General features: G+C 35.9%; 1 protein-coding gene across 1 annotated transcript in view; it reads left to right on the top strand.

The window, feature by feature from the left end:
* The window catches only part of TOPAZ1 (testis and ovary specific TOPAZ 1), an 88,401-nt gene that overhangs the window by 31,407 nt on the left and 43,693 nt on the right, over positions 1–13,301 (top strand). The window contains exon 9 of the mRNA XM_003926220.1: positions 8,979–9,042. Within this exon, the coding sequence (XP_003926269.1) occupies positions 8,979–9,042 (64 nt within the window). The remainder of the gene's footprint in view (positions 1–8,978; positions 9,043–13,301) is intronic.

Below are 13,301 nucleotides of genomic sequence, written 5' to 3'. Positions count from 1 at the left end.
CAGCTCCCTTGCCCATTTTCAAACTGGATTACTTGTATTCTTTCTATAAAGTTATTTGAATTCCTTATATATTTTGGATACTAACCCCTTATCAAATATATGGCTTACAAATATTTTTTCCCAATCTATAGATTGTCAAAACTTAATCAAATCAACAACTATCCTCTAATGAGGGACTTAACACCAGATTGTGCCCAGATAAGGCAAACACCTAGCTATAACCAATCAAGTAATTTCTCTACTTTGCTTCCACATTCAGTCTATAAGAAAGCCCACTGTTTACACTGTTAAAATGGAACTCTCTGAACCTCTCTAGTTTGGGGTGCTTCCCCATTCGTGAATCTTTTAATGCTCAAATAAACTCTTACATTTATATTTTCTGAAGAGTTTCTTTTAACAGAAGTCAAAACAAAGTTAGCAGGGACACACTGAAGTCTTTCTGTGATAAGGCTTAAAAGGTTACATGATTGTAAAAGACTATATGCTAGAAGACCTCAGCTAAAATAAGAACTCTCTAATACAGCAAGAGCCAGAGTTTCTTATATCTTCTTTTTGTTTTCAATCTCTTTCCTCTTTACATTGTATCCTCTACTCTGCATTCAGAATTATCTTCCTAAAATATGGAATTAATCTGGTCGATAATAAAAAAAAAAATACCTCCCTTTAGTATACAAAATAAATTCAAATTCTTTAGTTTGGCATTCAATAACTTGCAATCATGTGTCAGTATATTTGTCAAATTTGAGTTCTCACTGATGTACCACCCCCCATGCTCCAGTCACACCATCCTTTTTATCTTTTAAAACCCAGCTCAAAGCCACAATCATATGTAGCAAGAAAAGACTATCCACTAAAACCACTAAGATAAATAAGATAGGTCCCAGCTATCAAGAACCACATTTGGCAGAGAGACACACAAGCAAACAAATCAATGTTATTTAATATTAAGGATATAGTATAAAATACAAGCAGAATACAGATAGGCAACAATATCAGAAAAAAATAAAAAGATATTCATGGGTGAAAGAATAATAGTCAACACTTACCATATATGCCAGATTCTATTTCAAATGCTTTATGTATATTAATGATTTAATCCCCATTTTCTTTGATGATGAAAATAAGAGACAAAAAGAGTTTAATAAAAAGAAACATAATAATAACTACCATTTATTGAATATTTACAACATACCAGGCCCTGTGCTAATCACTGAAAAGGAACAAAATGGAAGTAAAGCCTTCAATTTTTTTTTTATTATACTTTAAATTCTGTGGTACATGTGGAGAACATGGTTTCAGAAGGAATGGTACCAGCTTGTCTTTGTATGCCTGGTAGAATTCGGCTGTGAACCCTTCTGGAACTGGCTTTTTTTGGGTGGTAGGCTCTTCGTTGCTGCTCAACTTCAGACCTTGTTATTGGTCTATTCAGGGTTTCGACTTCTTCCTGGTTTAGGCTTGGGAGGAGGCAAGTGTCCAGGAATTTATCCATTTCTTCCAGGTTCACTAGTTTATATGAATTTCTGTGGAATCTGTGGTGATATCCCCTTTATCATTTTTTATTGCATCAATTTGGTTATTCTCTCTTTTCTTTTTTATTAATGTAAGCCTTTAATTTTTTAAGTGAGGATGGCAGTTCTTATTTTGTGCCTCCACTGGTAGGTTTTTTTTTAATTGCTCTTGATTAATAATATTTTACATATTTATGGGGTATCTGTGATATTTTGTTACATCTATACATGTACTCTTTTGTATATGCATGTAGCAAAATGTCACATATACCTCATAAATAAAATTTAAATTTTATACATCTACACAGCTTACACGCATAGATATAACAAAATATCACTTATACCCCATAAATATGTAAAATATTGTGAATCAAGATCATAATGATCAATCAAAGGATATTTGGTGTATCCATGGCCTTGAGTGTTTAGCATTTCTATATGTTGAGAACATTTCAAATTCTTTCTAGCTACTTTGAAATACATAATACATTGTTGCTAACTATAGTCATCCTACACTGCTATCAAACATTAGAACTTATGCCTTCTATCTAACTGTATGTTTATAGTATTTGACCAACCACTCTTTATACCACTCCTACCTACTCGTTCTTCCCAGCATCTGTATCTATCATTCTTCTCTCTACCTCAACTTTTTTAGCTCCCAGTAAGAGTGAGAATATGGTATATGTGTCTTTGTGCCTGGCCTATTACCACTTAACATAATGACCTACAGTTCATCCATATTGCTGCAGACTACATGATTTAATTCTCTTATGACCAAATAATATTCCATTGCATGTATATACCACATTTTCTTTATTCATTGATCTATTGACAGACACTTGGGTTGATTCCATATCTTTGCTGTTGTGAATAGTGCTGGAATAAACATGTGAGTACAGGTATCCCTTTGATTTACTGATTTCTTTTCTTTGGATAAATACCCAGTAGTGGGATTGCTGAATCATATGGTAGTTTTAGTTTTTTAAGAAATCTCCATACTGTTTTCCATGCTAATTTACATTTGCACCAACAGTGTATCACAGTTCTTTTTTCTCTGCATCCCCACCAACATTTGTTATTTTCTGTCTTCTTAGTAATAGGCACTCTAACTGGGGTAAGATGATATCTTACTGTGGTTTAGATTTGCATTTCCTTCTTACATAGTAATGTTCAGCATTCTTTCATATACCTGTTAGCCATTTGTTTGTCTTCTTTTGAGAAATGTCTGTTCATGTTCTTTGCCCACCTTTTAATGAGATTATTTCCTTTTTTAATTGTTGAATTGTTTGAGTTCCTTAATACATTCTGCAAATTAGTCCTTTGTCATATGAATAGTTTACAAATATTTTCTTTCAGTCAACAGATTCTCCTCACTCTGTTGTTTGCTGTGCAGAAGCTTTCTGGTTTAATATAGTCCCATTTGTCTATTTTTTGTTTTGTTGCCCGTTTTTGCAGTTTTTGCCATAGAATCTTTGCCTAGACCAATGTCCTATAGTATCTCTTATATGTTTTCTTCTAGTGGTTTTATGGTTTTTGGTGTTAAGTTTTAGTCCATCTTGAGTTGATTTTTGTGTACGGTGAGCGAGAGGAGTTCAGTTTTATTCTTCTGGATATAGATAGCTTAATTTTCCCAGCACCATTTATTGAAAAGGCTTCTTTCCTTAATGTACATTCTTGGCACCTTTGTCAAAAATCAGTTGGCTGTAAATACATAAATTTATTTCTGTAAATACATAAATTTATACATTATTTATTTCTCTGTTCTGTTCCATTGGTCTGTTTTTATATCAATGTCTGTTTTTATATTAATACCACGCTTTTTGGTTTACTGTATCCTTATAATGTATGTTGAAGTGAGGTAGTGTAATACCTCTAGCTTTGTTCCATTTCTCAGAATTGCTTTGCCTATTCTGGCTCTTTTTTGGTTCCATGTAAATTTTAGAATTTTTTTTTTCTATGTCTGTGAAAAATGACATTGGTATTTTAATAGAGATTACATTGAATCTGTAGATTGCTTTGGGCAGTATGGTTGGATTTTTTTGTTTGTTTGTATTTTGAGACAGAGTCTCACTCTGTCACCTGGCTGGAGTGCAGTGGCACAATCTTGGCTCACTGCAACCTTCGCCTCCCAGGTTCAGGCGATTCTCATGCCTCAGCCTCCCGAGTCACTGAGACTACAAGTGTGCACCACCATGCCCAGCTAATTTTTTTGTATTTTTAGTAATGGTCTCCGTCTCCTGACCTTGTCATCCACCTGTCTCAGCCTCCCAAAGTGCTGGGATTACAGGCATGAGCCACCAAGCCCTGCCCAGTATGGTCATTTTAATGATGTGAATCCTTCTAATTTATAAGCTTGGGATGTCTTTCCATTTGTTTTATGTCATCTTCAGTATCTTTCATCAGTGCCTTGTGGTTTTCCTTGTAGAGATCTTTTATCTCCTTGGGTAAATTTATTTCTAAGTTTTTTTTTTTTTTGGTAACTTTTATAAATGGAAATGCCTTCTTGATTTCTCTCTTAGCTAGTTCTTTATTGGCATATAGAAACACTATTAATTTTTGTATTTTGATTTTGTGTCCTGCAAAAATGTACTGATTTATTTATCAGATCTAAGAGTTTTCTGGTGTATTCTTTAGTCATTTTTAAATATAAAATTATATTATCAGCAAAGAATGACAATTTGACCTCTCTAACTTGGATGCCTGTTATTTCTTTTTCTTGCTTGCTTACTCTGGCCAGGACTTCTGGTACTATGATGAGTAAGAGTGGCCAAAGTAGGCATTTTTGTCTTGGTCATTCAGTATGATGTTAGCTGCAGATTTGCCTTATATGGCTGATAGAGTTTGGATATTTGTCCCTGCCCAAATCTCACATTGAATTGTAATCTCCTATTCTGAAGGTGGGGGCTGGTGGGAGATGTTTGGGTGATGGGGGTGGATTCTTAACTATAGTAAGTGAGTTCTCATGAGATCTAGTCATTTAAAATTGTGTGGCACCTTCTGCTGCACTCTCTCTTGCTCTCTTGTTCCTGCTTTCACCATGTGATGTGCTTGCTCCACCTTTACCTTCTACCAAGATTGCAGACTTTCTGAGGGCTCCCTTGAAGTTGAGCAGATGCCAGCACCATGCCTCCTTTAAAGCCTGCAGAACCATGGGCCAATTAAACCTCTTTTCTTTATAAATTACCCACTCTCAGATAATTTCTTCATAGCAGTGCAAGAATTACCTACTAATACAGTGGCCTTTATTATATTGAGGTGTATTGCTCCTGTGCCTAGTTTATTGAGAGTTTTTATCATGAAAGGAGATTGACTTTTATTAAATGCTTTTTCTGCATTTATTGAGGTGATCATATGATTTTTGTCCTTCATTCTGTTAATGTGATGTATGTTTATTTATTTGTGTGTGTTGTGCCAAACTTATATTCCTAGAATATATCACTTGATCATGATGTATTGTTGTTTTGTTTTGTTTTGATGTGCTCTTAGATTGGGTTTACTAACATTTTGTTGAAAATTTTTGAGTCTATATTATCAGGGATATTGGCCTATAGTTTTTTCTGTTGTTGTTGTAGCCTTGACTGGTTTTGTTATCAAGGTAATGCTGGCCTTATAGTATGAGTTAGGAACAATTCCTTTCTCTTCTATTTTTTGGAATAGTTTGAGGAGAATTGGTATTGGTTCTTCTTTGAAGGTTTGGAATTCAGCAATGAAGCCATCTGGTCCTGGACTTTTTTTTATTCAGAGAGTTTTTATTACAGATGCAATTTCATACTTGTTTTTGGTCCTGTTTTCTGTTTCTTCCTGATTAAATCTCAGTGGTTTGTATTTGTCCAGGAATTTGTCCATTTCCTCTAGATTTTCTACTTTTACATAGTTAGTTGTTCATAATAATCTCTGATGATCTTTTTGTATTTCCATAGTATCCATTGTAAAGTCTGCTTTTTCATTTCAGATTTTGTTTATTTGGGTCTTTTCCTTGGTTAGTCTAGCTAGCAGTTTATCAATTTTGCTTATCATTTTGAGAAACCAACTTTTCATCGTGTTGATCCTTCTTTTTTTAAAAAAAAAAATCTCTATTTTGTTTAGCCCTGCTCTGATCTTATTTCTTTCCATCTACTAGTTTTGAATTTGGTTTGTTCTTGCTTTTCTAGTTTCTTGAGATACATTATTAGATTGCTTGTTTGATATCTTTCTACCTTTTTAATGTAGGCATTTAATGCTATAAATTTCCCTTTAGAACAGTTTTTGCTATATCTCATATATTTTGGTATTTTGTTTTCTCATTTGCTTAAATTTTTGTATTTTCTTAATTTCTTTCTTGACCTGATGGTCATTCAGGAGCATGTTGTTTAGTTTTCATATATTTGCACACTTTCCAGAGTTCCTCTTGTTACTGATTTCTAGTTCAATTTTATTGTGTCTGAGAAGATATTTGATACGATTTTGATCTTTTAAAAAAATTACTGATACGTTTTGTATTCTAACATATGTTCTAAAAAAATGTTACATGTGCTGATGAGAAAAATGTGTGTTCTGTAGCTGTTGGATGAAATGTTCTGTAAATGTCTGTTAGGTTCTTTGATTTAATGTGCAGTTTAAGTCCAATGTTTCCTTGTTAATTTTCTATCTAATGCTTAGAGTAAGGTGTTGAAGTCTCCAACTATTATTGTATTGAAGTCTGTCTTTCCCTTTAGATATAATAATATTTGCTTTATGTGATAATGTTTGCTTTATGTGTCTGGGTGCTCCATTGATACATGCATGTGTTTTAAGTTGTTATATCCTGTTGTTGAATTGATCCATTTGTCTTTAAATAATGGCCTTCTTTATCTTTTTTTGTTGTTCTTATTTTTTTACTTAAAATCTGTTTCATCTGGTAAGTATAGCTGCTCCTGCTTGCTTTTGGCTTTTGTTTGCACGGAATATCTTTTTCCATCTCTTTACTTTCAATCTGTATGTGTCTTTACAAGTGAGATGAGTTTCTGGTAACATATAATTGGATCATGTTTGTTTAATTCATTTAGCCGGTCTATATCTTTTGAGTGAAAAGTTTAACTCCTTTACATTGGAAGTTATTATTGACGTGTGAGGGCTTATTCCTGTCATCTTATTAATTGATATCTGGTTGTTTTGTATATTCTGTGTTCCTTTCTTTCTCTCTTATTGCTTATCTGTAGCGCTAGCATTTGATTCTTTTCTCTTGTTTGTATGTTTTGCTTTATCGGTGGCATTTATATTTGCATGATGGTAGATATTATTCTTTTCACTTCTAGGTGTAGGATCCCCTAAGCATTTCTTGTAGGGCTGGTGTAGTGGTAATGAACTCCCTCAGCTTTTGCTTGTCTGGGAAAGGCTTTATTTCTTGTCATTTATAAAGGGTAACTTTCCTGAGTATAATATCAGTTAGTACCCGTATTTTCTCTTAGCACACTTAAGATACATCATCCTATTCTCTTAAGGTTTCTGCTGAGAAATCCACTGTTAGTCTGATGGAGATTTCTTTATAAGTAACTAGATGCTTTTTTTGTTTCTTTCTTTCCTTTCTCCTTCCTTTCCTTTTCTCCTTTCCTTTTTTCTCTTCCCTTCCCTTCCCTACCCTTTTTCCTTTCTTTTTTTCTTCCTTTTCCTTTTTTCTTCCCTTCCCTTTTTCCTTGTCTTCCCTTTTTCCTTCCCTTTCCTTTTCCCTTCCATTTCCTTTTCCTTTCCCCTTTCCTTTCCCTTTCCTTTTTCTTTTCCCTCCCCTCCCCTCCCTTCCCCTCACTCTTCTCTTTCTCTCCCCTCCCCTTCCCTTTCCTCCTCTCCCCTCCCCTTCCCTCTCCTACTCTCCCTTCCCCTCCCCTCTCCTCCTCTCCTCTCCCCTCCACTCCCTTCCTCTCCCCTGTTGATCTGTCACCCAGGCTGGAGTGCAGTGGCATGATTTCAACTGGCTGCAACTTCTGCCTCCTGGGCTCAGGTGATCCTCCCACTTCAGCCTCCAGGTAGCTGGGACTACAGGTGCATGCCACCATGCCCAGCTAATTTTTGTATTTTTAGTAGAGATGGGGTTTCACCATGTTGCACATGCTGGTCTTGAACTCTTAGACTCAAGCAATCCACCCACCTTGGCCTTCCAAAGTACTGAGATTACAGATGTGGGCCACTGTGCCCAGCCTGTTCTTTTTCCAAAGTTGTTTTAGCAGCTCACAGCAGTGATGTGTACAAACAGTAAAATTTGTCCTTCTGGCATGTGAAAATGTGCAGCTGTCTTTCTGCTGGGGGGGCTAGTTCACTGCTATTGGCTCCCACCTTAGCCCTGGCAGCAGCAGCTGCAGGCCAGGAATGTCAGTGGGGCTCCAGGGATTTTCCATTGGGCCCCAGGGCAGGGCACAGTCTCTGGGGGCCAGGCTCCCAAAATGGCACCAGAGGATTGTTAATTAGCAGCTTTTTTAGCAGCTGCTTAGGGCTTAGGTGTTTGTGGGATTCAACATGAACTCTTCCTCTCTGGGGCAGTGCTTTTCCAGGCAGTCTCCTATGTTAGTCTCAGGACCCACAAGGGCCGAGGGACTGTCTCATGGCTAGGATTGTAGGAGTCTGCAGCCAGAGTGTGGACCACTGGAGGTCTCTCATTTATCCTTTCCCTGTGTTAGGGAGACTCTCTAACTCCACTAGTAGGTTTTAATACTGATGAGAGTCTTTCTCTGTGTAATACAAACTAAGCAAATGCATTTTCTTCCACTTTCTAGCAAAATCCCACTGAAATGCTTTCATCCGTTTGGCTCACCATGCCATCACTTCTCCACTGAAATGGCTGGTCCAAGGCCAAGTCTTCAGGCATTTGATCCTCACTGCAATGCTATGGTAGTCAGAAACCCCTTTTACCCTCTTTAAAGTATCTTTTGAAAAATAGAATTTCTTTATTTTTATAGTCCAATTTGTCAGTTTTCTTTTGTGGTGTTAACTTTTTGTGTCCTGTTGAAGATTGCCACAGTCATGAAGATGTTCTTCTAGGTTTTTCCTTTAAAAGTTTGCTTTACCTCTTGCAGAATCAAATCAGCTAGAATTGATTTTTGTTTATGATATAAGAAGAGAATCAAGATACAATTTTTTTCCCATGTGGATCTTCAGGTGACACATTACCGTTTATCAAAAAGACCATCTTTTCCCCAGTGCACTACAGTGACACCATGTTATAAATCAGCAGACTATGTATGAGTGGGTCTGTTACTGGGCTCTCTGTTCTAATACATTGGTCAGTATGTTTATCTTTGCACCAGGAAATGGTTATTTAAAAAATAACATAAGATTTTTTAATGAATTCAATATGTATGTACTTCATATCTGTGAGTTAACCAAACATCAGCATCTTTATTCCAATGCTTTGAGATCAGTTAAAAATTTCAGTATAAGTAAAAAGATGGGATTGAAATTTGTGTAGTTCTTACAAAATATTTTTAAAAGGTTATTTTACATTTTTCATGACTTTTGCAGGTTTGCATGGATGTGTTTAAGAAATATATAAACATCAATGAACTGTGTTTGCTACAGCGTGCAGGTATGAAACAATTAAATGATTAGTATAAAGCTATTAATGTGGGGATATTAAGTAATGTGCTGTTGTTTGAAAATAGTTTAAAAGTAAATTCAATAATTTGTAACTTTGAAAACTGAATGCCTTACTCAAGAATGGCTCTGTTGGCCTAAGAAAGGATTGAAAATAAATGAGATATTTTGATTAATTTTAAAAAATGATAAACTACCTAACACTGTAATTCCCTTGCACACTAATATTTTCATGACTTAGAAATTTTATTTACAAGTGTAAGATAGAATGGTATTGTTAATTAGTCTTTAACTCTATCTAAAGGGATTTTTCAGAAGCTAAATCTTTCCTACTTCTTCATCCTTCTTCTCTTTTTACATTTACCTCTTGTGGCCAGTGCACCATCCAGTGAGTTCTGTGCAGTTCCCTATACATGCTAGGCTGTGTTAAAACTTCCAGGCTACTATTACCACTTCTCTCTGTCAGGGATGCTTCTAGTTCCATCCCCTTTCCTCATGGCAAAGAACTATTCAGACTTTGAGGCTAACACATAGGAAGTAGGATTACCTCCTCTATTAGGCCCTTATCTGATTCCACAACCCCATCCCATTCTTTGCTACCTTCTCTTCATACTAATAGTAAGCTGCAAGAGTATGAAGACCATGCTTAATTTGTATTTGTCACCCTCACACAACCACCAAAGCCACATAGATGTGGTAATAGAGCACCTTTACTTCATATATTTCTGCTTGAGATCTCAATCTGCAAAAAAAAAAAAAAGAAGAAGAAGAAGGAAGAAAGTCTCTAACAGATTTACTGTTTTGTTTGGCTTGTGATATCATCTCCCCAAGGATTAAAGGAAAACACCTAAGGGAATTGCTAGTCTGAACTTAATCTAACTATAACAAAGAAGTAGTAGTTAAGGTGAAGTAATAGGAGCCTATCTGGGAATGTACTTGTGACCTGAGGGATTGTGATAGCCAAGGAGGAGAAACTTTATAGGTTAGATGTGGATGAACTTTTAAGTTCCAGAAATAATTCCATAACATGAGATGTGGAAGAAAAGAGGATGTCATGAAAAAGATGCAAAACTCCCCAACGTGTAATTCTGACTGTGTAAAGATTCAATATGGCCACAAGAAAAATACATCTGAATTTTTCTTTAAAACAATTAATACAAAATAAAAATAAGAGCCTGTAGCAAAGAATAAATGTAGAAAGTTGTCAAGGACCTGTGGAAATTTTTTGGTGTAAAATAAAAGCTTAGATCAGTAGGAAAGAATAGACAGCTCAGAATAGACCTGATATATATGAGGGGTTTAGTGTTTAGAAAGACCATAGGATTTGATACAAGAGGAATCACTTTAAAAATGATAACTAGAAAGCAACTTAAAGAGACTCTGAATACCATAGTATAAGGTATGAATTTAGCTGCTCAGGCTGTACCGAGAGGCCTCAGGAACCATTTTGGTGCACAATAGAAGGGAGCTGAGTCAGTGGACCCCTCTCCCACCCCCTGTTTAACCATAGTTTCTTGTTTATCTATTTTATATTTGAATTTCCACATAAAATTCTTTTGAGAAGTTTTTAAATTTTAAGTTTTTATTCAGAAATAATTTTAAATTTACAAAAATCTGTGAAAATAAAATTACAAACAATAATCATATGCTTACTTTATCATTTGGATTTGTTCTCTCTCCTCCTTTCCATGTATGTGTGTGTGTACACACATGTGCACATATGTGCATGGCCATACACACAAATTTTTTCCTGAACCACTTAAAGTTAAGTTGCACACATCATGGCCCTTTATCACTAAATACTTTAATGCATATTTCTGAAAAACAGGCTATCCTTTTATATAACCATGGTATATTTATCCACATTAGTAAATTTAACATGAGTGCAATAGTTTTGTCTAATCTATTATTTATATTCAAATTTTGTCAGTTGACCCAATAATGGCCTTTTATAGCATTTTTCCGTCTAGTTTGGGATCGAGTCCAAGACCAGGTGTGCATTTAGTGGTCATGACTCTGTAGCTTCCTTTAATCTAGAACATTTCCACAATCTGTCTTGGACATTTTGGAAGCATGTATGTGATTAAATATACATATAATTTACCATTTTAAACATTTTTAAGTGTAAAATTCACTGGCATTAAGTACATTCAATGTTGTGTAACCATCGCCGTTATCCATTCCCAGAACTTTCTCATCCCAAACAGAAACTCTACCCATTAAACAGTAACCCTCATTACCCTCATTCTCCGCCCTTGATAATCTCTAATCTACTTTCTGACTCTATGAATTTGTCTATTTCTAGGTATTTCATATAAGTAAAATCATACAATATTTGTCCTTTTGTGTCTGGATTGTTTCACTTAGCATAATGTCCTCAAGGTTTGTCTATATTATAACACATGTCAGAATTTCCTTCCTTTTTAAGACTGAATAATGTCCTATTATGGGTATGTATCACGTTTTGTTTATGTATTCGTCTGTTGATGGGCACTTGGGTTGTTTTCTCCTTTTGGGTAGTGTAATGTTGCCAAGAACCTTGATATATAAGTCTCTGTTTGAGTTCTTGTTTTCAGTTCTTTTGGGCATATACCTAAGAGTAAAACTATAGGTCCTTTTTATCTGTTTTATATTTGAATTTCCACATAAAAATTTCCTTTCCAGAAGTTTTATGGCCAAAGACGTTTTAAAACAGCTGCTATTTAGCTTGTACCAGAATGAATCAATGAATTGTATTAGCAATTCAGTAGAAAAATTTTTTAAATCAGATTTTTAGACAGATGACGATTTCTGTGGTTTAAAGTAATCAAAGGGAATTTAAAAGATAGAAATTTGATCACATAAATTTGAACTAAAGAGCTATTATCTTCAATATTTTAGATTTACCACTGGTAATATATAAAACTATTTCAATATATAAGAATAATGAGTTCAATGAGCTGTTTAGAAAGGCATGAATATTGCTTCTTCTTGTGAAAATTAGAAACATTTCAAGAGGAAAATCCAGTGGTTAATGATTCTAGAATTACGCATTCCTAACCAAAGAAAGGAGTAAATGTACCTGATTCTGGTGAGTAATTGGTAAAGTAGCATTATGAATTGACAAACCTTTTTAAAAAGCAATGTAGGCCGGGGGCAATGGCTCACACCTGTAATCTCAGCACTTTGGGAGGCTAAGGTAGGTGGATTGCTTGAGCCCAGGAGTTTAGACCAGCCTGGACAAAATGGCAAAACCCCATCTCTACAAAAATTAATTTAAAAAATTAGCCAGGCATGATGGTGCACACCTGTAGTCCCAACTACTCGGAAACTGAGGTGGGAAGGTCACTTGAGCCCGGGAAGTAGAGGTTGCAGTGAGCCAAGATCACAACACTGCACTCCAGCCCTAGGTGACAAAGCAAGACCATATCTCAAAAAAAAGTAAATGAAGTAAAAGACAATATAGCAGTTTGTGTTAAAATTTATTAAAATATTCAGACAGTTTCTACCCAACAGTTTAACAAGAGAGGATCATTATTTGGTTTTGGTTTTGTTTTGAGACAGAGGCTCCCTCTGTCCCCCAAGCTGGAGTGCAGTGGCTCGATCTTGGCTCACTGCAACCTCTGCCTCCTGGGTTCAAGCAATTCTCCTGCCTCAGTACCTCCCCAAGTAGCTGTGACTACAAGCGTGCACCACCATGTCTTGCTAATTTTTTTGTATTTTTAGTAGAGATGAGGTTTCACCGTGTTGGCCAGGCTGGTCTCAAACTCTTGACCTCAGGTGGTCCATCCACCTCAGCTGGGATTACAGGCCTGAGCCACTGCACCTGGACAAGAGGATTATTATTTTCAATGCAGAAAATATATTAACATGTTAAAAATAATGAGTTCAGGTGTGGTGCCTCACGCCTATAATTTCAGCAATTTGGGAGGCTGAGGCAGGCAGATCACCTGAGGTCAGGAGTTCAAGACCAACCTGGCCCACATGCTGAAACCCTGTCTCTACTCAAAATACAAGAAAAACAGCCAGGCGTGGTGGCACACACCTGTAATCCCAGCTACTCGGGAGACTGAGGCAGGAGAGCCACTTGAACCAGAAAGGCAGAGGTTGCAGTGAGCTGAGATCGTGCCACTGCACTCCAGCCTGGGTGACAAAGCAAGACTCTGTCTTAAATAAATAAATAAATAAATAATGACAAAAAGGAGGAAGGTTGCATGTCAATTAGTAGATTATTTACACACTGGCTAACATAGATTTAACTGCACCTTTTTT

The sequence above is a fragment of the Saimiri boliviensis genome, chromosome 8, assembly GCF_048565385.1.
Source record: "Saimiri boliviensis isolate mSaiBol1 chromosome 8, mSaiBol1.pri, whole genome shotgun sequence".
NCBI lineage: Eukaryota > Metazoa > Chordata > Mammalia > Primates > Cebidae > Saimiri > Saimiri boliviensis.
Note: the sequence above shows the minus strand (reverse complement) of the source record. Positions and strands in the feature narration are given on the sequence as shown.